Below are 26,491 nucleotides of genomic sequence, written 5' to 3'. Positions count from 1 at the left end.
TTGTTGTTTAGTCTTACGTTAGAGTTGAACGAGCAGGCCTATGTTGAACATTTTAGCCGAGCCCATACTGTCTTTTATGAGGTGTTGCAAACTCAATACTAAATTATCCAATGCATTCTTGTATAAAATGGTAGAGAATGATTTTACACATTTGACTTTCATTTCAGGCTGGTCGAATAGCTAGATATAAGCTTACATTGTCCAACGGTGATTCGTTCTTGCTTTGCAGCATGTATTTAGAAGTGGTACGACGACCAAAGACATAAATGTCACCGCAAGTTATAAGAGAAAAATTACCGTCTTTTGAGTGTAATAGACCATATCATCAGCCTGGCAATATAGAGCTACATACATTTATACTTAATTTAGATATATCCCAACTAACGACAGATGATCAACTTCTAGCGTACATTCAATCAATATAGTTATACGTATGAGTTAAATACAACTGTTGTAGTAGATAATGAAGTATAAACGATTTGTGTAATATACTATATCATCATTTTGGCAATCTACATATATATTTGGCAACTTATATATTTACTGCTAATCTAGATACACCAAAAATTAACGACAGAAATCAACAGCTAGTATATATTAGGCAATACATTTATAAGTAAGAGTTAAACGGCTGGTTTCTATTAGGGAATAGAATATAAATTGCTCATTATATACTTGAGAGTAAAATATAAATTGCTCATATACTTTAGAATAAAATATAAATTGTTAGTTATTTACTAGAGATCTATATGCTAATTTCTGCCAAAGATTTCAGTGCTAGTATTTCGTCAGAGATCTCAAAGGACGTTGTATTCGATTACCATATGACAAAGGATTCTCTTTCTCTCTTTGATTTCGACGTATGTGGTTTCAACAGGCATCTGACTACTCAAAGTCATGACTTCTGAGGAAGACCTGCGTTGGACTAGCTACACGATTTTGAAATGCTGATATCAGAAATTTGTTGCGAACGTTTGCCACAGACTCAATGATCCTCAAACTTTTTCCATTAGAATTTCCAATCTCCTGGGTTAGTTGCCTTCGTGACGGCTTAGACTCCAATTTAATCTGTTAGGTAAATGAGCACTTGGGTACACCACATAGTAATATTCTATCATAGAAGGACAAGGAATGGCAGAATTAGCAGAGCGCTAAGGAGAGTAAATTAGGGTATTTAGTTCTGCCTTTTACCTGAGGTCAAATCCCACGGCATTGTCTCTGCCTCTCTTCTTTCCAATGCCGATAAAATAAAGTACCACTCAAGTTCTTGGATCGATATAATCGACTGTAATACAACCCCTAAATTCCTGGCCATCAAAGAACGGTTGGGAATATGACTGGGATTTTGAGATTTACCGACCAGCTGGTAAGCGTTATCTATTCTGCAAATTTCAAAATCTAGGCCACGGATCAACTGAGATAGATTTATAATATACAAAGAATTAGTTTCCGCTTAAGAATGTGATAACTGATGAAAATTACTCGCACATGATGAGTAGGGTTGAAGTTCTCGAAAAGCCGAAGCTTGTTGGTGGCTGCCATTTTCTGCTTGAAGTCAATTGTCTTTTCACTTTCTTTCAGCTAGGAAGGATGACGTCATAGATTCCAACGTTTTCTCTAAAAACACTTACACTCTAGTGTTTAATTAAGTTCAACCGAAAGATAATTTAACCAATATAAGAGTTAACTTTATAAAATGTACTTGAATACCATCGGTCTGCCACCTACAAGAGCATAGTTGAGTTAGGCTTTTGGGACCTAAATGGCAGCATGATGGGTTAAAGAGTAGAAAAGTGGGTAGGGAGGTGATTTCTGTAGGTTGTAGGAATCTGGAAGAAGTAATGGGTGAATTATTAAGAATACTATCTGGGACGTGACACAGTAAGGGTGATGAGAGAGTGTGGACAGTAAAATTTAATCTCCAGAAATGTGAAATTTTAATAAGTGTTTCCAACTTACTCTATAAAAAGGTGAAAGGTCCCACATGTTATATGCATCGAAAGTGGTGGATTGGTACAATGCCAAAAGTTTAAAAATAATAAATCAACGTCTACACTGGAATGAAATTGTTTGTGCATATATATATATATACATACATATTACACACACACTCACACATACACACACACACACACACACACACATATATATATATATATATATATATATATATATATATACATATATACAAATATACATACATACAAACACACACACGCGCGCGCACACACACACATATATATGTATACATGTATGTATGAATATATGTATGTATGTATGTCATATTCAGGGATATAATTTGATGTAGACACAGAACTACAACTTCGTATATGGTCGCGCAAGTATTCAAATGCACCTCGATCTTGTCACCTTTAATATTCTATGAAATTATTATTCATATGCGTCATTCATCATATTCAATGATGTTATGAGGGCAGTGGATAGTAGAATCGGTACAATGCAATACAGAATGCTTTCGTACTAAATTTATTGCTTTTTCCTAAAGCTATCGATCATTATATGATATAAACCACGGTATAGGAAACTGACAGCGTTATTTAATTGTCATCTAGTATAAACTGAGATCAAATCCCATCGAGGTCGCATTTGAGTTTCATCTATGTAGGGTCTATTAAATAAAACCAATTATACAACCCCTTCATCCATATACTTCTGATCGTGTACCAATGTCAGGATTTATGATTAAGGAAGGATAAAAGGTCGTGGTTGGCACCAGACAAAATGTATTGAGTTATTTGATTTTAACTTCTTGTTTGTGGTTCAAATCCTTTCTGAGTTTAGTATCGTCTTCCATGGTTCTCGGAACGGTAAAATAAGTCGCTGTCTGCTACTGTAGTCAATATAATTGAGTATATAGCCTAACAAAATTTTTAGATCGTATCCATGCTATATAAATCACTATTGGATGTAGGCCAACGTGTAATTTGTGCCCCTAAATAAAACCGAAAAAGAATATTCTAAGCGAATACTCAAACTTTTTATTGTTTAATATAAAAGAAGCAAATACTTACCAATAATTCAATCATACACGTTCTTACCGTTATCTGTCATTTGTTATATGTGGTCTGGCAACTGAAGTTATTTACTTCCTATGGACTCTCCTCTGGCACCACTGCTTTATTTTCTGCAAGACGAAGCTCTGGATCTGCAACACATCAGTCCCCTCTGTTCTACTCTATGAAGCAGAAACGCGGCCACTGTCGAAGATGATGATCGACGGTTTCGATAGCAGAGCCCTGAGAGCCAACTAGAGCGTCAAATGGTATCATCACGTTCCAACAAAAAACTGCGTGTGCGCACATATCAGTTCGCAGTCTCCCGCCTCATAACTATCCGTCGGATGCGCTGGTACGAACATGACTTTCGGTTCATGCCAGATCATTGTAACAAGACTTTATTCTCACTCGACGTGGCAGCTGCGGGCTGGAAGGGGCCTCATAGCTGGACCCGCACCAGATGGTGTGATTAGGGAAGATCTCCAGAGGCTTGACGTCACGTTGGGGAATGCAGAAGGGCTGTCACGGGACCGCAAGCAATTGAGAACACTGGTGGACGCTTTTGCGACCGCTAACTTGGAATGATCCCTGCCCCATCAAGCAAGAGCATGAAACCAGCCAAGCCATATCAGTCTGTTTATTAAAAATATTGTATCAAATTTAGCTAAACGTCTTTGAATTTTATTTGCTTAAATAAGAATGGATTGAATATCATTTACTTAAATACAAATAAGAATTTCAATTACTTAATTAAAAATAAGAGAGAGACCTGGAGAATAGAGAAACATGACATTGATGAAGTCGCGGACGACGGTGAAAGAACTGACACAACTAGTCGACTGAGTGAACGATTAATCAAACAATCGATTAGTTGATTGGTTAAATGTTTAAATATTTGACTAATAATTAAAAGAAATGAAATAGAAACAGTACATATGTTTACTAGTGACATAGTGATCCCAAGATAAAACAAAGTATACACAGAGATATATAAAAAAGAACATCAGATCATAGCTTTGTTTAAGTGTCCATACATAACTTTATGATACCAAACTTCCCCGTCTGTCCCTCTGCTTCCAGTTTCTTGACGTTACTTTCTATATCAATGAAAAGTGTAAAGTTTTGGGGAAGACATATTTTTTGTTGTCTTATATTGGTATTTTCCATTCACAATATATATTTATATCGTTTATCCTTTACTTGTTTGAATCATTAGAGTGCAGCCATGCTGGGGCACTGCCTTGAAGAATTTTTAGTCGAACGAATCAAGCCCAGTACTTAAATCTTTGCTAAACCTGGTACTTATTCTGTCGGACTCCTTTGCCGTACCACCAAATTATAGAGACTAAACACACAAACACCAGATGTTAGAGTAGTGCCCTCGTTGAGGGACCCATATACGTTTCGTAGAGGATTAATAATCTTTAGGACGGAAGTATTTTCTTGATTCTGTAAATAAAGACCAGTCTTTGTGATGCAATAAAAGTTATAAACCACTGATTTAAGTAAGTCATGGCTCTTTTTAGTGACTTTGAGGTTTGTAGTTGTATGTTGCTCGTAGTCAGATTTGGCTCTTATGCGATAATGCTGTTTAAACCTCGTGTGATTTGGGTAACGTAATATTGTTCGTTCTTAGGGTGGTTTCCGATGCGATAATATTGTCTAAATGTGGAGTGATTCGGATACGATAATGTTATTCAAATTTTGAGGTGATTCATGTACGATAACGTTATCCTCATTTAGGATGATTCGGGTTCGATAATATTTTCCTGTTTTATTTTGTTAAATCATTACCATTCTCAGAATGTTTGCCCAATTTATACTTAATGCTAACAACGTGTCTCTTTAGAAATGTTATCATTAGCATTGAATAATCCCAAACTCCTTGAAATGACACGAATATGACATGATGTAATTTTCCAGCTCGTAAAATAAAGTTGTTGGCCTTTTGTAGGTTCATGTGTCTGCACCTCAAGCTGAAGGATATTGGGGTGCGGATTAACTGACATATTAGATTGCCTGATTCTATATATACTGTATTTTAATATTTTCATGCATTAGTAATATGTAGATGTACATGTATTTGATAGCTTATAAAAGAGAATTCTTCAATTTTCTTTTATACAAATGCTTAATATGCTTAAACGCTTTAATAACGATAATACTCTCCTTTTTGTGCTAAATTAATCTAAATTTACATATTAAAATCAGTTTCTAATTTAGGCAAAATTTCAGCAACTATGTGGAGAAAGCGATTCCAATTTCTGACTGGTACTTTATTTTATCAACTCCTAAAAGGTAACTTAATCACAACGGAATTTAAAACTAGAACGTAAGAGATCCCGAATGGCAAAAAGAGATACTGAATGGTAGATTGTCACATGCTCTGACAACTTCGCAAGCTAGCCGCCTCCTCGCAACGAATTGCAAATAATTTAATATAATGATTGATTATGATAATTAATTTAGTATTGAACGTTCATATTCTGAGTTCATATTCAAAAGGAAATGATTTATAGTTTATCATTCTTGGGTTAATAACTAAACAAAAATAATTTATTGTACATATCATTAAAAGTAACATAAAAAAACAATGACTTATCAACAACTATAAGTCAGATATAAAACACTTGAGACCAAAACATCTTAACCTTTTCAGTTGGCAAACTATCTGAAAAATAACCTGAAAACTGAATTATGTGCTCGTTATGTTGTAACCATTCGTTAAGCCTTGGAACAGAAACTTACATTAGTAATTATAAATTGGCACTTCACAAGCATACACAAAAATCTATATTCATTTGTTAAATTTCTAATACTGCAAATAAAGGTTGATTTAAATCGTATTTAGGGGAGAAGCTTCAGGCAAATTGGGTATCACTACGATCTCTTATGGCGATGATCTACTGTAACATATGGCATTTAAGCTTTCTCAGCCTTTCCTGAAGGTGAAGTACGATCACATGAAGGAGTTTATGTTGTGATATCTAACAACGAAGGTAGAGGATGTATACAGTCGTTTGAACGGCGGATATTAATGGCTTGTAGTATTGTTTCCAGCTTTCTGCGTTTTTTGTTTCAATGCGACGGTGGTCAACTCAGCCTTTTGTCCTTTCGGGGGTCAATGAATAAAGAATGAATCCATTCATATCTTTTTCCTGTCTGTCTGTGTCTGTCTGTCTCTGTCTGTCTGTCTGTCTGTCTGTCTGTCTGTCATTCTCTTTCTCTCTCTCTCTCTCACACACTTAATTGATTACACATAAAGAGCCTGCAAACGGACATTCACATTACGGCCCGACCGCTCTTTTCACAATTCCTTGCCTAACAATGAAAGAACGATTTCATAATCTGAGACGACGATCTTATTTAACAAGAGATCGGTTGGGTGGTTGTTTGATCTACTGAAATTAGCAATCGATTCTCCTCAAATCACAACACACTATATTAAGAAAAGAAAGAGCACCTTAAATAAAGTACATCAGAATATACATAAAACAGATGGAATGGTCATGGCAGGAATGTTTTCTATTACGGACCCTGATAATTTGCGTTGATCTGGAATAAACCAATTACAATAGTAATTTTCGTTATTATTATTTAAAGGGAATATGGCTGCGATCTGGCAGAATCGTTAGCACACTGGACGAAACTCTTAACGGTATTTCGCCCGTTGCTCGCTCTGAGTTCAAATTCCGCCGAGGTCGATTTTGCCTTTCATCATTTCGGAGTCGATAAATTAAGTACCAGTGAAACAGTGAGGTCGATGTAATCGACTTACCTCCCCCAGAATTTCAGGCCTTATGCCTTTAACAGAAAGAATTACTTTAAGGAAATAGTCCTTCAACGATTTTAACAAGCATGACGAAGTGGGTATTAGTTGAGCCCCTAGCATCACGCAGTTCGAAATCACGTGATATGGTTATATCTTCAAATTGATTTGCGAATTCACCTGCTATGGTATGTTGGCTATTTACTCGCTCCCTCGATTTCGTCAGCGTGTTAACTTATTTGAGTATTTTTCAACTCTTACTTCTAGCAAAGCCAGTACTATCTTGTACTCTTGATTATAAATCATCTATCTATCTATCCATCTATCTATCTATGTGTGTATGTGTGTGTGTAGATATGTATATGTGTGTGCGTAGATATGTATATATGTGTGTGTGTGTGTGTGTGCGTGTGTGTATGTAGATATGCATATGTGTGTGCGTGTGTGTGTGTGTGCGTCTTCAGCAAAAAATCTTTCCACATTCGAGTGGTCAGAAAACTGTGAAATATTGCATAAGCATATATTTTATTCAACACTACTTTGTACTGCTCTATTCCAATTTCAGCTTCCTCAAGCTGTACTCATTCCCGCTAATTTACTGTTTGCAGTTATATGTGCAAGTTTATCGTTCAGATTCGGCTGAGAAAGACGACTTTTGTATATGCGGCTGATGATGCAATGATGTACCCATGGTTTATAATGATTTACCCATAGTCCATTTTGTTTTCACTTCTGCTGTCAATAAGGAGATAATTTCTCCCTCCATTGATTCTGCAGCGAAAACTATTTCAGTGATTGAGTGAACGGAAATGTATCAAGTATCATCATACATACATATACATACATACATTGGAAGGTATACATCTATCTATCTATCTATCTATCTATCTATCTATCTATCTATCTGTCTGTCTGTCTGTCTGTCTGTCTGTCTGTCTGTCTGTCTGTCTGTCTGTCTATCTATCTATCTATCTATATCGTTGCTATTATGTTAAACTGTTGCATGTCAAAATTCGGCGAGAAATCGATGTTTTTTTCAGTATCTAATTTTGCTTGCAGTAGGTGGTTCTTTTGATCAAACTATCGTATCTCCAGTTGTGTTAGATGAAAATTGTCAGAGTGTAATACAACGGCTTAGCATTTTTCAAAAGTGTAGTAAGCCCCACATATAATGGTTTTGGAAAAATATTTCTCACTGACAATATCATACATGCATGGAGTTATGATTTTATGCACTCAACAAAGTATTATCGTTAAGCTGAAAATGTTGCTTTGCTAATGTAAAAAGAAATCCAATGGTGAAAATATTTTTAATTTTCTGAAAAAGCAAAATTTTGGACTTACGACACTTTTGAATAATAGCAACGATATATAAGTAAGGGTAAATGGTAAAGAGCCCCTTCGAACATGAATGGCATTGGAATTGTATTAAAAAAAATTCCTTTCCAAGGCACAAGTCCGGGCAAGATTGTTTATGGAAGACCAACAGTCGCCCATTCATAACAGTCTCCTATTTCCACGACGCCGATGTTATCCAAGGTAAAGGCAAAAGCGTATGCTGCTTGGCAACGGTGACGGCGCAACTCATTTCTACAGCTGAGTGAATTGGAGCAACGTGAAATAAAGTGTCTCGCCCAAGAACATAACACACAGCCCGGTCCGGGAATCGAACTCTCTACTTCATGATTGTGAGCCTGATGTTCTAACCACTGAGCCATGCGCCTTCACACACACACACACACACACACACACACACACATATATATATATATATATATATATATATAAACATGTATATATATATATATATATATATATATATATATATATATATATATATACATATATAATATACATGTTTATATATATATATATGCGCGCATGTGTGTGTGTGTGTGTGTATGTGCGTGTGTGTGTGTGTGCGTGTGTATACGTTCCAGTTCTTCGATTGGTAGTTTATTTCCTCAGCCTGTGTAACTGTAGAATGTCAATGTGTGTCAGAGTCGTTTAGTTTCTTCTCTTCTAATCTCCTGACACTAATTCCACGTGTCTATTTCTTTTCTGTCATTTCTGTCAATTTCTATAAACGGTAATTCCACTGGATAAATCAACAAATGAAACTCGATCAAACAATGGTGTCACATCAACTGATTCTTAAATTCTACGTCAGCATTGAAAAGCTTAAACCGGAATTCTAAACTGTTTAGCAAGCCAAATTTATGCATATTCTAATTTTTCTTTAATCGATTTTAGTATTGGAATTATATTCCTGTGCCAAGACTAAACTGCTTCCTTATCCGTTTCCTATTACGCTCTAATGACTGCTTCTGGTCTAGAAATCCAGAGAGCACAATGATACACGCACGTGTTATCTTACTCTAATCAACAATTTAGCATAATTTTACAATACACTTCTGCAACAATGATTATTATTTGTGGTTCGTCTGGTTATTTTTTTTTTTTTAAGTCAGGGAAAATGTTTCAGGATTAAAGTATTATTTAATGGAAAACAAAGTGACACGCGTTTGAAATCGTTCGAGCATATATTTTTTTCTCTTTTAATCTGTATGTCTGTATTTAACCGTGTTGCATGCACTGTTAAATGTGAACTCCTCAAACTTGCCGATGTCAGGATATCTTCAAGATGATACAGTGGAGTAGTCTTCCCTTACATACTTTAGGCGTATGAGATAATCTGATGCCAGTGCTGCTTTCTAACAATACATTAAATAATTATATTCGCTCAGTTAAGCGAACATATTGGAATTAAGACCTTGATCTATTGAGATTCAAGTGTCTTGAACAGATAACCTGCGTAGTTTCATTGACACGGACGTGAATTACCAACCTCTCGGCCAAAAGTTCATTATTTCTCTCGATTATCTCACCTGTAACAGTTTCCCATGAGCCATTATTTCACTATACAGAATAACAAAGATATTAATTATCCTACGCCATGGTGCGGAGGATCGGCCCTATTCAGTTAAGTATCATCAAGGGTGGTAGTAGTAACGTTGATGAGGGCATTAGCAAAGTGAATAAAGGGTTATTAAAGTAGAGGGATTTTGTGTACTGGGCTTTGTTGGACAAGAATTTACAACCTACGCTTCAGCGGATGCCAACTTGAATATAAATGAAAAGACTTTGTCTCTAGTGATTTATCGTAGATACTTCATTCACCTTCAGAATTCGAGTAAAGTGTGAATCATAATAACGAGACCTCACTCCAGCCATAGTTACTTACATTTAAAATGTGTCCAAATCAGTATGCATGTATATCTATCTATCTATCTATCTATCTATCTATCTATCTATCTATCTATCTATCTATTTTTTTCTCTTTTTTTTCTTCCCGCGATCCCTTTTGATCGAAATCCCCACCTTTTTTTTCGCGATCCCTTTTGATCGAAATCCCCACCTTTTTTTCCGCGATCCCTTTTGATCGAAATTATCCCCCCCCCCAAGAAAAGCTCTACTTTGTAATTTGTCCATTTTCTGTATTTAGCCCTGTGTGGCTATAATAAAAAGATATCTATCTATCTATCTATCTATCTATCTATCTATCTATCTAGCTGTCTGTCTGTCTACCTACCTGCCTGTTTGCCTGTCTGTCTATCTGTCTGATGTCTACCTGCCTACCTGCCTACCTGCTTGTCTGTCTGTCTGTCTGTCTACCTGCCTACCTGTCTGTCTCTTTCTATCTATCTATCTATCTATCTATCTATCTATCTATTTGTTTGTTTGCTTCTCTGTCAGTCTGTCGGTCTGAAGTCTCTCATAATGATGGGACTGGGGACCATGATTGTATGTATTTCACACATTCCTTATTAAATATATTTTCCCAAGCATACTTAATTTTGAAATGTGTCTCATCATAATGAAACACCCTGTAATGCTATAAAATATTCACACAGAACACATGCAAATAATACTTTGTGAGATGATATATTTTAGTCATCGTTAATGTGACTATATAATTTTTTCCTACTTTTGTTAAGACGACAGGTAAATAAAAATCTTTTTGATTTGCTGTGTTTTAGTAGAGAACAGGGTCACAGTTTGCTCGTGAAATACTGGGGAACTTTAGTCTATATTTCTTATAAGAATATATTTATAGGTAGTTACACATATAAATCATAAGAAGGAAATAATCACTGGTGACGCTTTATGGCAAGACGGAAAAAGTAAGGAAATTTTAGGACATCTTTCGATAAGACATAAAACATTTCACCTATTTTAAGATTACAAGTGCAAAAAACTGTCGTTCTTAACTTTGTAGCAGTTAAATAAAACATTCTCAAACGTGAATATATTTGACTTGGCGGTCCTGAATGTATGGAGCTCCCAGCATCAGTCTCGTCAACGTCAACCTCTACCTCCTCATCGCCTTCAATTTTCGCAATCGCTAGTTTCAGTTACGTTGTCGTCTATCTCGATTTAGTCATTGTCATCTTTAATTTCGTCATTGTCAACTTAAATGGTGTCTCTAGGCTGGAGCAAATCAATTATGGACAGACATTGGTATCAATTATTGCTTCTTGCAGAACAGTAAAAATATATGAATATTAAAAGTTTTGTAAAGAAATGTTTTTAGTAAAAGTGTCGCATTTTACTTGGCCATAGATACACATTCAGTACATTAGATATAAAACTATATATTGTACTACTCAGACACAGACACAGACACACACGCACATACACATATACAGGATGTATATAATATATATTTATACACACACACACACACACACACATATATATGTATATAAAATATATAGTTTTAGGGAAAATAACCAGTTTTCAAGAACTCATCGATGAAAATCCACTATCACATATAGAAAAATTAATAATTAAAAGCACAATAAATGAGTATAATATAAAGTAAAGTAAATATCATAAGATAAATATAATATAATATAATATAATATAATATATATATATATATATATATATATATATATATATATATATATATATATATATATATATATATATATGTATATATATCACTATACAACACGACAAAGACTATTCTAAATAGCATCACCTTAATCTGTGATTCATTATTCTGATTTCTTAATTCAACATATTCCTTAAAGAAATCCAGCACAATCACCTTATGCAATCAAGGTTAATCTAGTTCGATTAATATGTTTACGTAAATCTATTCCTCGATGACATTTAAGTTGACGATGACGAAATGTATACAGACAACAATGTAATCAAATTTAACGATAACGTGAGACTGACATTGACGAAATGAAAGTTTAAGTTATCAAGGTTGGGGTTAATAATGTCGAATTTTAGGGGGAAAAAATTTATATGTCTCTTGATATATCAAGTTGTGTCTCTTCGACAATACCGATTTCTCTACTATATACAAATGCAAAGAAGATGGGATGCCAAAGATTACGATAGGAAATCATATTAAAGAAACTGCATATCTGAAAACGTGTTTTCGGTTTGGAATATTTGTGTTCTACAGGGTGTCCACAAAGTCTGGGTACCTGGAGTAAATTAAATCATAACATAAACAATTAAATATAAGAAATAATAATTTTTGAAAGCATGTGTTAATCCCCATGTACCCAGACTTTGTGTACACCCTGTGTAATTAACGGGGAAGGAAAATAGAACAGGTGGCATTCACGCGTTTCCAAAGGATATATATTGTAGAAATGAACTAATTTTGCATAAGCCATTGAATATATTGAAGAAATTAACTGATTTTATATAAGTCACTAATTCAAGCGGAATCGTATTTTGGAAATTTATTTGAAGTCTGTCTCTTCTCTTACGTTTGTCGTTTGAACATGTGCTATCATCATTTATCGTTTTGGAGTAAGAGTTTCGAGCAAATCAACTCACTAACATAATCACCAAGGAAAATATATCTATTGGAAAAAAATATGAACCAATAGAAACGGCCAAGCAGAATAATAACGATTTGTGAATCCTCAGTGACCGCAGGCTTCCAGAAAACTGAAGTATAAAGGTAATGGAATTCTTATGGCAGTGGGTGATACCATAACTTCAGTGGCTCGTTGTGAAGTGCAGGAAGTTCGGCTTGTATATGCTGCTTCAGATAGTGAGTATACTCTCGTAGCTTTCCATTGTGTTCACTGCTTCCAGTTAAACTTGGACTCAGCTCTTGTTCACGAAACACTCATAAATTTCGGTTCAATGCCTCTGATACATTCAATATTCAAACCCATATTAGAGTTAGGCAAAATCAGGCATAGAGCTTATGTGTCTTTTTCAAGAGTCACGTTCAAAATAAGAGATAATACATAGATCTTTTAAGTTTCATGTAACTCTGTCGATATGGCCATCTGTATTTTCCGATTTTCTTTACTAAACTGAATGTCATACATTTTCAATTAAGAAGTGCTTACGTTTATACCGTTCTATATCTGTGGTCTAACCCTTAGAAATACATGGTTCAAGTGAAATGAAAATGCTTTAGAGCAACACAGAGCATATGCATAGTTTTGATAGACATTTTTATTTTCAGGTGCAGGAGCAAGGAATAAGTAGACGAATCACTAGATCCGTAAACTGCAGAATATAATTTCGTATGCCGATGCTGGTACTGCATAGGGTTGACTTGACATTTTTGTTAATATTTCGAATTAATAAATATATATGAAACATGCATTTATGAGATACTAATATGGTTACCAGGTTGTTTGTGGTACTGTAATCTCTATATCTCGTATGAAATATTTGTCAAGCATCTAGTTATGATTGTCTTACATATAAAACTGTGAAACGATAGTAAAAGAATACATAATCTGTTATAATGAGCTGGTATTTAATATGAACAGTAATTTTGTAAGGGTTAAAAATTTTACTTAGTAAATATACTCTACAGATATCGATCTTCCAGCATCTGCTCTGTATTTAGTTTGTTGCACCAATACCAAACATCTGCCAATACATCTGCCAGAGTACACAAAACAGCGTATCAGCCAATAACCACCATTTGTATCTATGGGTTCAAATACTGCTAATGAGGACCGGCGAATTGTTTAAATTCCGTGAGGTATAACATTAGAATGAAAACAAACGTTATGGAGCGTAACCCAATTTTGGAGCACAAATGATAAGTAAATATCAAACAAGTTGTAGGAAAAAATAACTTCGGCCTCATGCTTGACTAAACTTGGAAGATGTGACCAAACATGTGTTGTAAATTCTCTGGTCTGGTTTTCTGACTTTAGAATGAATGGTATACTTACTTACATACACAGAGGAAATAGTCAGGGTATACATACATATGTATATATAAGTGTGTGTGGGTGTGTGTATATATATGTATGTATGCTTATATTTATATATGTCGTGTATACAAACAGATGAAATAGTTACGGCATAAATGATTCTAATGATAGTTCTGTTCCAGCGGAGCTTGTCCTAAATTAAACAACAATCACAAAATCTACGCTAACAAGGGATGCTTTATCGCACTCGCACAACCTGCTACAAATAGTAGCTAAATTCCCCACAAATCACGTCTTGCTATCTTAAATATAGAAAGATATATTCTACAATGTATTTCCTTATTTCCTAATATACATAAATAAACTTTAATTTGTTATGATCCCAGGACTCATAAGAGCGGAGCTTAGCCCGATATGAATGGCTTATAGGTGACTAAAATTGCAGCACTCCCTCTCTGAATGGGAAAACGGCCCTGTGAAGGGTCACCTTCACAGCTAAAGCTTGAACTCATTTACATCTGACTGGATTGGAGTAAGGTGAAATGAAATGTTGCGCTCAAGAACACAAGGGGCCTCCAGGTCCTGCAACGGACACCCCGATTTTTCGATCATCTGTGCAACACACTAACCACGAGGCTCCACTCATTCACTACACGTCTACTTCCAGTAAAAACCAAAATGGTGTCCTTGTCCTTCATTTTTCGTATTATTTCTTACCCTGAAAAGGTAAAAAGTGAGTAAGACGGTACTTCCTTTAAGGTGTCTCACTACATTCTTGTACTACATCCATTATATTTACTGAAAAGATCCAATTATTGCATAAACTTGCAACACAGTTCTGTATTTTCAATAAAAGATTTCAGAATTAATATTGCAATGTATAGTAATAATTCTTTCAGGGATAATGACAGCATTAACAAAAAGAAAAAAAAAAAAGAAAGAAAGAAAAGAAGAAAGGGAAAAAGAAAAGAGAAATAAAAAAGATGAGACGTCGATAAAAAAATGTAAAAACTATATGGTATACGATTTTTTCAGCTTGATTAGAATGTAATCAAATAAATTCGTGTCATTTAGTATTAGAATGCTTTATACAAATATTCTGGTGACAGCAAGTAGATAACTAATTAATTAGAAGGCATGTCCTTTAAGTAAATGTAACCAAATGAAATGCATCTTTGATTTGAAGCCCAGGCATCACGAATCGTAAATAGGTATTGTTCATCAGTCGATTGAATCAGCGGGGACGGGACATACCTAAGTAGGGTTCAAAAAGCTTGAATATATATATATATATATGTATGTATACCCAGGCGGCAAAAATGAGTTGTACCTGTAATTTAAATGGCCAACATTGTCCCATTCCGTGTAAGGCTGAATTTCCTTGTGAACAACGATAACGGTACGCGTGTCTGTGGAGTGCTCAGCCCGGTCCACATTAATTTCACGAGCAGGCTGTTCCGTTAATCGGATCAACCGGAACTCTCGTCGTCTTAAGTAACGGAGTGCCATTCTATATATATATATATATATATATATATGAAGAGAGAGAGAGAGAGAGATAGAAGAGAGAGAGAGAGAGAGAGAGAGAGAGAGAGAGATAGAAGAGAGAGAGATGAGAGAGAGAGAAGAGAGAGAGAGAGAGAGAGAGATGATGAGATAATTAATAATTATTTATTAATTATTTATCATTTAAAAAATTAGAAATCATCTCTGACAGCTGTTTCGATTCTAGACTTTCATAAATTAATTACCATAATTAAAGCCTTTTAAACGTCGAATCTCATCAGAGTTGGCTATAAATATACAATCAGCTGTTCATATTCCTGCTTGCTGAGTATACCGCTCCAAACTGTTAACTTATAAAATTTATATATAAAGAACATAGTATAAACCTTACAAAGGGGAGGAAGGTTGTATATCTATTGGAGTTATAACACAAGTAAGAATAGAGCAACGTATCATTCTTGGATGTTAAATAAAGGAAATTCCGAAAGTGGGTATATGAGTATATTTGCACTATATTACAATATATCATGCACCAATACTAATGCTACAGATAAGCAGTGTGTGAATTAATATTAGTAAACTGATAAGATTAGTGAATAAGCTATTTTATGGATTCCCCCTTATTTCTAATTTAATCTATACTTTATTCTTATTTCTTATTTTTTAATTTTTAATTTCTATTAGTTTACACACTGCTTATCTATTGCATTAGTATTGGTGCATAATATATTGTAATATATGACAATTATGCTCACTTCACAATTTCTATTATCTAACACCCTAGAATAATATATTGTTCTATCCGTACTTTTATTATAACTCCAATAAATATACTAACTTCCTCCATTTTGTAAAGTTTAAACTACGTTCTTTATATATAAATTTTATGAGTTAACGGTTTGAAGCCGTATACTCAACAAGCAGTATAGCCAATTCTGATGAGATTCGATTTTAATTTTTTTATGGTAATTAATTTATAAAGGTCTAGAATCGAAGCAACTGTCAGAGATGATTTCTTATTTTTCATTTAATAATTAATTAATTAATAATCATTAATTATCTCTCTATTTTCTTATCCTCTTAAATATATGTATAAACCACGGTTTATCTAGTTACCTTGCAGTTGAATATTAGCTGTAATATCGAACACTTTTCAAATAGGCAACTAATTAGTATTTTCATTGGATACATTATCCCTTATTGAGGTTTGTAACCTTTATTTGAACTTATATATATATATATATATATATATATATATATATATATATATATATATATATATATATGTGTGTGTGTGTGTGTGTGTGTGTGTGTGTGTGTGTGTGTGTGTGTGTGTAAATAAGTAACAATGATGTACAGGTGTCAATACATTACGGCCGTTTCAAGCGGTTCTATTCAATTGATCAATGAAAACATTACAACAACTTGAAAGAAACCGTTCCCGTCTGACACAGACGGCCAAATAGATTTCAAACATAAAGCACAAACCATTTTCAACAAATTTAATTCAATAATAGAAACCAAAATAATTAGATGGTTTCTAAACTCATTCTGCCACAGATATAGCATAAGGAGACAATGTAATTATTTAGCTGGCCCTTTAAATTCTTGGTGAGGGAACCGCGTGTCTGATTAAACATGCAAGAGCTAATACTTTTGGTTTTAATATATTTTAAATAGCAAGGTTTACATAATAAGTTAATTACAATTACTTTTATTACTTCTTATTTATTGAAATTTAAGTTTATATTAGTCACTAGTAATTTAATATTATAACTTGTAGTGGTGATAAATCAATGAGTATGCAGTATTTTACTCTTAACTTTTGGATGATGAAATAATGTATTTCACTCATAAGAATATTAGTTAAATTAATTTCAATCGTGTTTTGTTTTGGAAAATTTCTATAAGGCTTGAACTTCCATTATAGCAGTATCTATGGAAGGTCGGTGGAATTATTATTTATATGGACTTAAAAATTGATCGGAATTTAGCATATATTCTAGTTATTGCAATTTACTAGTAATAACCATACAATGTACATTGGTTTATATGTCTCTTTGTTGTAGTTTTATTAAAGTTAGTATTTAATCCTGCCTAGATATTGATTGATTGAAATAATGTGGTTATTAAGCCTTTACTTTTATATTACACTACGGAAGACGGTAGGGATTATAAATTTTGTATGACTTAATAGAGATGTCGCTGTTTAGTTACGAATTTAGGAGTGATTGTAATTGACTTATTCAATTTGTTTATTGATACCGTTGTACATATGGTAAATGTGTTTGAAAGTTCTACTTTTTTTTCGCAAACAACACTTATTTTAGTTTTGTTGACACTGTCGGGTTGAATGGTACTGCGCAGGTGTCGAAATCATAATGATATCCGCTGGGCAGCTGATGAAGGAGGTATGTTAGATTTTTGGTGTAGCTGATGAATAGTATTATAGCACATCCTTTTCATATATATATATATATATATATATATATATATATATATACATGTGTATACATATATGCATATATTTTTTTATGTGCTACTATTAGGTTTATGCGATGAAAGCATGCCAAACAGTATATTTAACACGACTGCTGTCTCAGCGCGAACTTCAGGCTATGTGGGCAGTACCTGAACATTGCACTGAGGGATCAGACGTGTTAGAAATACTATCTGGCATGCTTTCATCGCATAAAACTAATAGTAGCATATAAAAACTTATATTGTGTTTATTAAATATTACTTATCTCAAACCATAAGGCGTACTTTTTTGTCGATTTTACAATCACAGAACAGTACACCATATATATGTATATATATATATATATATATATATATAGATAGATATATATATAGACATACCATTAACTACATTATTGTGTACTCTTTCATTGCTATCAGCTTGTATGTATCTCCTCCACCCAATGGATTCACTACTCTGTATGTTCTTCATTTTTGTTGTCATATACTATCTAAAGACATTCCACTAATATCTACCTCATTTTATTTTTAACAATTGAACTAGTATCTTCTACCATTTTTACCAAGGATTGTCTATGATACTTGAACAAAGGCTCTACTAACTGATACCATCTACTATTATGGATCTCCATATTCTTTTGATCATGTGTCTACAAACGAATACATTCTTTAATTCCTTAATCCTTCAATGAATATGTAACCAATAGTATCCTGGATTAACGATATTCCTTATTTCTTTCTCTCCGATGACGAAATAACTAGCTGACATTTAAATCTATACTTAGTGATATTAGATCCACTTGCTTCTCTTTTCTAGAAACACTTGTAAGACAGGTAACCTATTTATTATAACAACGCTGCACTATGTTTAAATTAAAAATTACATGCTCTAAATTATAAATTAATATTCTAAATTGATATCATATGATTTGCTTGTTAATTATGTGTTCGTAATGTATTCTCTTCTCGCTCGAGGACGAACCACTCCTAACCATCTTCGACAGGCAACTTCAAGTCTACCGTTCCTGAGTTGCATTTCAACTAAGGCTAGAACATAAGTGGCCATTAATAGTACATTGCTATTTCTTTACGTCATCAGATGTAAACTCTTTTTACATACTATATGTATATATGTATGTATGTATGTATGTATGTATGTGTGTGTATGCATGTATGTACGCACATACACGCGCACATAATATATATGTATGTATATATAAATATATGCTCATACATACATGCACAAAACAAATAGTCATTAGTACATGGAGAAACAGACAGATAAAGTATGGAAGGCATACAAATGTAGACACGACTCGACAGAGACGGAGAAATACAAGCGGAGAGTGTCAGAGAAACAGCCATACATATGTCCATAGACAAATATAGAATAGAAATTATGTCACAGTTATACACATACATGTCCTTATATATATATATATATATATATATATATATATATATATATATATATATATATATATGTGTGTGTGTGTGTGTGTGTGTTTGTGTGCATATATATATATATATGTAGCATATCACGACATAAGGCGAAGTAATGTAAGTGCAAAATAAAAGCACGAATTAAAATAAAAACTAATTAGAATATTAGGAACTGATGTTTCAAGGTCTTTTCTGACATACAAACATGGAAATGTATTCACACCCACACACACACACACACACACACACACACACACACACACACACACACACACGCACACACACACACACACACACTAACGCACGCACACACACACACACACACACACACACACACACACACGGACACACACACATTTCACCACGCTCACCAGCTCATGAAATCTGTAGAAATTTTTAGTTTGGCAGAACACCAGCAATATTGAAAGGAAAGTCCTTTGTATCAACTTCACTACTTGACTGGTACTCTAATTTATTGATCCCGAGATGATCAACGACACAACTGACCACGTTGGTTTGTAATAAATCAGAAGAAATACTAATAATCCTTTCCACAATATGGGAAGACCTGTAATTTTAGGGGAGGGGAATAGTTAGTTATATCTCCCCCAATGCTCAATTGGCATTTATCATAACGACCCCGAAAAGATGAAAAGAAAACTTGACCTCGGCGGAATTTGAACTCAGAACGTAAGTATTGACGAAATGCCACTAATCATTTTGTTTGGCGTGCTAATGATTCTCCCTGATTGTTTTATGATAATATTGTTTTCTACTCTAGGCACAAGGCCCGAAATTTTGGGGAAGGGGGCCAGTCGATTAGATCGACTCCAGTACGCAACTCATACTTAATTTATCGACCCTGAAAGGCAAAGTCGACCTCGGCAAAATTTGAACTCAGAACGTAAGAATTGACGAAATCGAACTAATCATTTCGTATGGCGTGCTAATGACTCTGCCTTATCGCTTTATTGATAATATTGGTTTAAAATTTTGGAATAAAGCCAGCAATATCAGGAAGAGGATAAATCGATAACATTACTCGCAGAATGAAAGGCAAAGTCGACTACAGCGGAATTTGAACTCAAAACATGAATGCAAACGAAATACTGCTAAACAGTTGCCCGCGTGCCAACGAATCTACCGGCTCACCGCTTTAATGGTAATAATAGTAATCATTATAATATACACACTTAGGTATGTATTCGTACACACATGCATACAGACATTTTTGCTTAGCACTCTGAAAGTATTTCTACTGCGTTTGTAAGGGAATTTTTGCTGTTGTTTATATAAGCTTTCACTTTGTTACGGTTGCTTTATATAAAACTCCTGGTGTGATTTATAATATGGTTTTAAAGAGAACTATCTTACTGTAAATTGGCCGATAATTCGAGAATGTTGCAAAAATTAGATGTTTCGAAAGTTTACTGGGATATAAATGTCGATTAGGCCACTCTACTGTGAAGGACATAACACATGTAACCAGAAGAGGGTGATCATCGACCTATTACCTCCCACTAAATCATGATGTGACTACTATAACCATATACATTGTCAGCTCCAGAAAATATTATTCAATCGTAAATTTAAATAACATCTCTGGTATGGAATACATGCGAACCTAAGGAATGTTGTAGGAAAATTCCCATCAAATTTTCTACCTAGAGCAAGCTCAACTGCCTCGAAACCTGCATCTCATTTATCCTGGTTATAAATTTACATTCATACCAATGAACGTAGGTACACTTAGTTCTGTTACTAAATATTTGAGTGACGACCTGGAAAATCTAGGATTTTTGAGCAAAGAAAGAGAGTGGCTAGCTAGCACAAATTTTAGAGATATAACCCGTATGTGGAACAGAAAAATGTACATATATATAATGTATATATATATATATATTAGTTCAGTTTATTGAAAGTGAAAGTTTGACTTGTGATCCAGTTTCAAGCAGCTGCGATCTTCAGGAAGGAATATAAACACACATACACTCAACACACACTCATATTTATATATATTGCAAAGCAAAAGCAGAAGAAAAAACACACACGCACTCAGACGAACATAGGTATACAAACAATCTTACATACAAAATATCTTACATATATTACATGTCATCAGACATTTTCTGAATATTATATGAATGTTAGATGCAATAAAATTAGAAGTTTTCTTACCTCCAAATTGGGGTCTAAGTCGTATATCATATCCCTTAAGCAACGCTTTAATCGTATTAGTAGCGTTATCGAAGCGGGATGAAGTGCCATAGCTTCTGCAAACAGAAAGATTGATACATGAATATAGATATATACCATTATTATACACATACGTACATGCATACAAACATAATTATGTACGTACATATCATCTCAATGTGATATGCGTGCTTGTTGCGCCACGAAAGACATAGGTGTGTCAGATTTAAATATAATAGTCGGAGTTTGTTTTGACACTGTAAATGAGAAGGTCATTTATGCCTGTTGTAGTTATACTATACCAACATATGGTTTATTCGATTGAACGCATGATGAACTATGGACGTGAAAAATACTCAGAATCTAGTAAGTAACTCCAAGAAATCCTACATCACTGGTGATAATAACCACTTTTACTGAAAATAAAGCAGGACATCATAGGTCTAATTTTACTCTTGAAAGCCTCTGAATTCCCCGCCATATCGCTTTATTGAACACCTCTGGCAGATGTGGATCCATGTATGATTTAACTCAGTGTATATCATGCACACAGTTTTATGAGAAGTGGAAAGCGCCGGCTTGGAATGTATTCTCTCGCTGACGATCAGAGGTGGACACCCCCAAAAATTTCATAATATAAATTCAGAAGATATGCATTGAAAGCAAGGGTAAGACAAGGTAACTAATGTCGTTTTTGGTCAAACGGCCCATAAACTAACCTCACGTTTGCGATCCCGCAACAGGAAATATCTACAACATGTGATGTAGAGTATAAATATGGATCTATGTAAAAAGCAAACAAAAACTAATTGTAATAGCCTGTGTGTACTCTGGATTAATACTGAAGATATGATCCACATCATAAGCAGTTCTCTGGAAATGTCATCACGATGGTAACTGCTTATAAGGTATACCGATATGCCAATAGCACTATTTAAAACAATTTTCAGAAAGTATAATTAGGAATATCAATATATATAAACGTACAGAGATATTGAAGTCAGTGAAAACATTGGAAATACATCGGAAAAATTCCAACACATAATGTATAATGATCCGTGAGACAAAAAGTGTTTACAGTACTAGAAATTAGTTGCCCAGCAGACGATAACACAAACATTAAAGATTAAAGAGACAATAAATATTTACCACGCACTAATGAAAAATTAACTGATAATGCAACAAAACTATAAGTCTAGATTTATGTGTAGGGTTATTAGAATGCTTGTTTGTCTAACAAGGTATATCGAGATCATTTTGGGAAGATGAAATTTATTAAACAAAAAACAAATGAACTGCAAGGTATACTGTAACTGTAAAAATATGTAAAATCTTCCAGATGTTTAACGTGTAGCATATGCGCCTGCGCATGGTTGGCTGTCCATTGAATTTGGAGATAACCGCAAGTATTCTTTTGATGATTCTACATCACAGTGTTCGACGTTTAGCTCGAAGGGACATATAAATGTAACTGTGTTTATCTCCCAACATACACACACACATACATACATACATACATATATACATACATACATACATACACACACACGTGTGTGTATGTATGTATATATATGTATGCATGTATATATATATATGTACATATGTATAGGTATATATATACACATACATACATATACATACATACATACATACATACATACATACATACATATATATATATATATATATATATATATATATATATATATATATATATATATATATATATATATATATACATATATATATATATATATATATATATATATATATATATATATATATATATACATATATATATATATATATATATATATAAGGTTGAGGAGGGTATTGGATTTAACCAAACCCATGGCAAACGTATATTCATTATATACTCTTTTAACCATACGTTCATATACGTGTCACGGCCACTCGTGTTAAAAATTTATTCTAGTCATTTTGTATATGCCAATGTCTCTTGGTTGATGGAGACAGAGTCCACTAATTCTCAAGCTGATGATGCCTATTTAGGTAGAAACATGTTTCACGACTAGCCTATTATCTTCAGACAATAAACGCATCCTTTTCCTCATTGGCGCATGAACTTTGGAGTATTCTTGATTCATGAAGTAACCCGCCCTTCTTATTTGGAGCATTGCAATTTCGAAAATTTGATACATCTAGAGGTGGAGTTGTAAAAATGAGGAATCTAAGTTATATAGCATTTGATATAACTGTATTGTTCGTATAGATGTCACTGACAACTGAGGCATTTCTCGTAGCTCAGTTATATTTGTATTTAATACAAACTCAGACAGACAGACAGACAGACAGACAGAAACACACTTACAAAGACAGAAATGCTCAGACACACACACATACATATATATACATATACACGCGCACACACAGATATCTAAAAATAGAAAATAGAGAAATTAAAATACAACCATGAATTTATTTGAACAAATTCCATTCAGTATAACATCAAATTTTTACACCTACAGCTGTTTTAATACCCAATTAATTCAATTTTAGGAATGAAATTAAATTAAGATAATTTAAATTTTCATATCGAATATCTAAATTGGGTATTGCATCAGAGGGAGAGAATTTGTTAGAAAGGAACTACATTCGAACGTGTTGATTGACCTTTAATAGACTCAGATATGTATGTTTTAGCAACAAGTTTATTTAAAACAACTGCTATTATTCTTATGTACTTGTGTTCGTTAAAGTGTTGAAAGCTCAAAATGATGACGAATGAAAACTGCTTACTAATGACCATAGTTGAATATTACGTCATCGATATTAGTACACAATAGTGAGAAAAATAAATGAACGATCTAATCGAAGAAATCATAAATATTAACAAATCAAATTAATAAATTGATAAAATAATGAAGCCAATATTAAATTAATACATTGTATCTCCGACTTAATTAACCATTCATAAGCTATTAATCCCATTATCGACGTTCGCGCCTAAATTAAAGTTTAGGTAAACTATACATAGTATATACTACTGTTACTTGTACATAAATCCTTATATTCATATTAAACATTTAATTTATACTTTAATATTAATACGATATTTATTAAGATATATATTAATATTGTTAGTATTTATGTTTTCCTCAATTAGATCGTTCATTTCTTTTCTCATTGTTGTGCACTAATATCGATGACGTAATATTCAACTATGGTGATTAGTATTCAGTTTTGATTTGTCATCATTTCGAGCTTTCATCACTTTAACACACAGACGCGCACAAATATATAAGAATAATAACGGTTTTTAAAATACACCTGTTGCTAAAACATATATCTGAGCCTATCAAAGGCCAGCCAATACATTGGAATGTAGATCCTTTCTAACACATTCTTTCCCCTGACCAAATACCGAATTTACGATATTAGATATGAACATTTAGGCCGCCAACACTTTTTTCTGCAAAATAGGGGTAGCTTATCCTGTTCAGGCTACATTATTAGCATTATCCTGCGTTTGAGAATTTAAAAATGACTTCTTTAATTTTCTAAGACATCTCAACGGTTCTAAAAGCAATCTTCGTCTGTTTGTTTACGTTTATCGTATTCTAATTCAATTGAATTCCTAAAATTGAATTAATTGGGTATGAAAACAGCTGTAGGTGTAAAGAATTTAATGTTATACTGAATGGAATTTGTTCAAATAAATTTATGTTTGTATATTAATATCTCTATTTTGTTTTTTTCTCACAAGAGTATTTATACACGCAAATCCCCTATATGAAACTGATATCTTTGAGTCTTCACCGAAGCATTGTATATAACCGGGGAACTTTGATGGTAACATCTCTTTAAGAGGGTTTGGTATCCTTGATGTAATTATGTATATCCATTCACACGTATACTTACAAAAACTTGTCTGAAGTCCTGTGGACACCTTCCAAAATGCTAATGCTACATATTAGGGTGCGCAGAGGAGAGAAACACTTTTAGTAGTTGCTATATGGAACTGTTTTCTTGTAATATTCCAATAACTAAAAGAATATTAGGGCTATCCGTAACGTTCTCACGATACGTAAGAATTGCATTTGGTCAGAAAAACAGTTCAAATATGACAGCAGGAGTGTTGATCACGAATATAAGCACACATACACTAACACACACTCGCATGCTAATATGCAAGCACACTTGCACAACGCACACATACACAAGGTAAATATGTATTTAGTGAAATCTTGCACTATTCCTTTATGCAGAACTCTATATGAATTCTAGGCCTTCTACTCTTTAGGAACTAAATATGATTCGTTATAATACAGTCGAGTGGTACAGATAATACAGGTAATTAAACTGCTTCTGGAAGATAAGATGAGTTGGTGTGTATTTTCGCCCAGTAAAATAAACGACAGAGATGAAGATGTATTCAGTAATAATGATAATATTGGTATCAAATTTTGGCAGAAGGCCAACAATTTCAGAGGAGAAGGTAAATCGATTACATAAGCCCTAGTGCTCAGATGCTACTTGTTTTATCGACTCTGAAAGATTGAAAGGTAAAGTCAACCTCGGTAGCCTTTAAACCCAGAACAAAGATGGACGAAATGCCGTTAAGCATTTTGCCTTTTACGGTAACGATTCTACCAGCTCGCTGCCCTTAATAATGATAATGTTAACAATATTGACAATTGTGCTAAAATTATCAAAATGATGCGTTCAGCATAAATGATTATCGTGTTGATTATACTGTAATGGGGAAGAAAAAAATATTACTAATAAAACATCGAATATCAATACTCATGGTATTGTACTTCTCTCTTCGAATTATTTCACGTTATATCCCTATGAAAATGAATGTAATTGTTGGGAAAGAGAAAATTTTCTAT

General features: G+C 33.7%; 1 protein-coding gene across 2 annotated transcripts in view; it reads right to left on the bottom strand.

Moving 5' to 3' along the window:
• Positions 1-26,491, bottom strand: part of LOC106872511 (gamma-aminobutyric acid receptor subunit beta) — a 507,542-nt gene that overhangs the window by 357,160 nt on the left and 123,891 nt on the right. For both annotated transcript variants that reach the window (XM_089357611.1, XM_089357610.1), the window contains exon 3: positions 21,618-21,712. In XM_089357611.1, the coding sequence (XP_089213737.1) occupies positions 21,618-21,712 (95 nt within the window). The remainder of the gene's footprint in view (positions 1-21,617; positions 21,713-26,491) is intronic.

This window comes from Octopus bimaculoides, chromosome 9, assembly GCF_046866305.1.
Source record: "Octopus bimaculoides isolate indiv1 chromosome 9, ASM4686630v1, whole genome shotgun sequence".
In the NCBI taxonomy this organism is placed as follows: Eukaryota; Metazoa; Mollusca; class Cephalopoda; order Octopoda; family Octopodidae; genus Octopus; species Octopus bimaculoides.
This window is presented reverse-complemented; position numbering and strand designations above follow the sequence as displayed.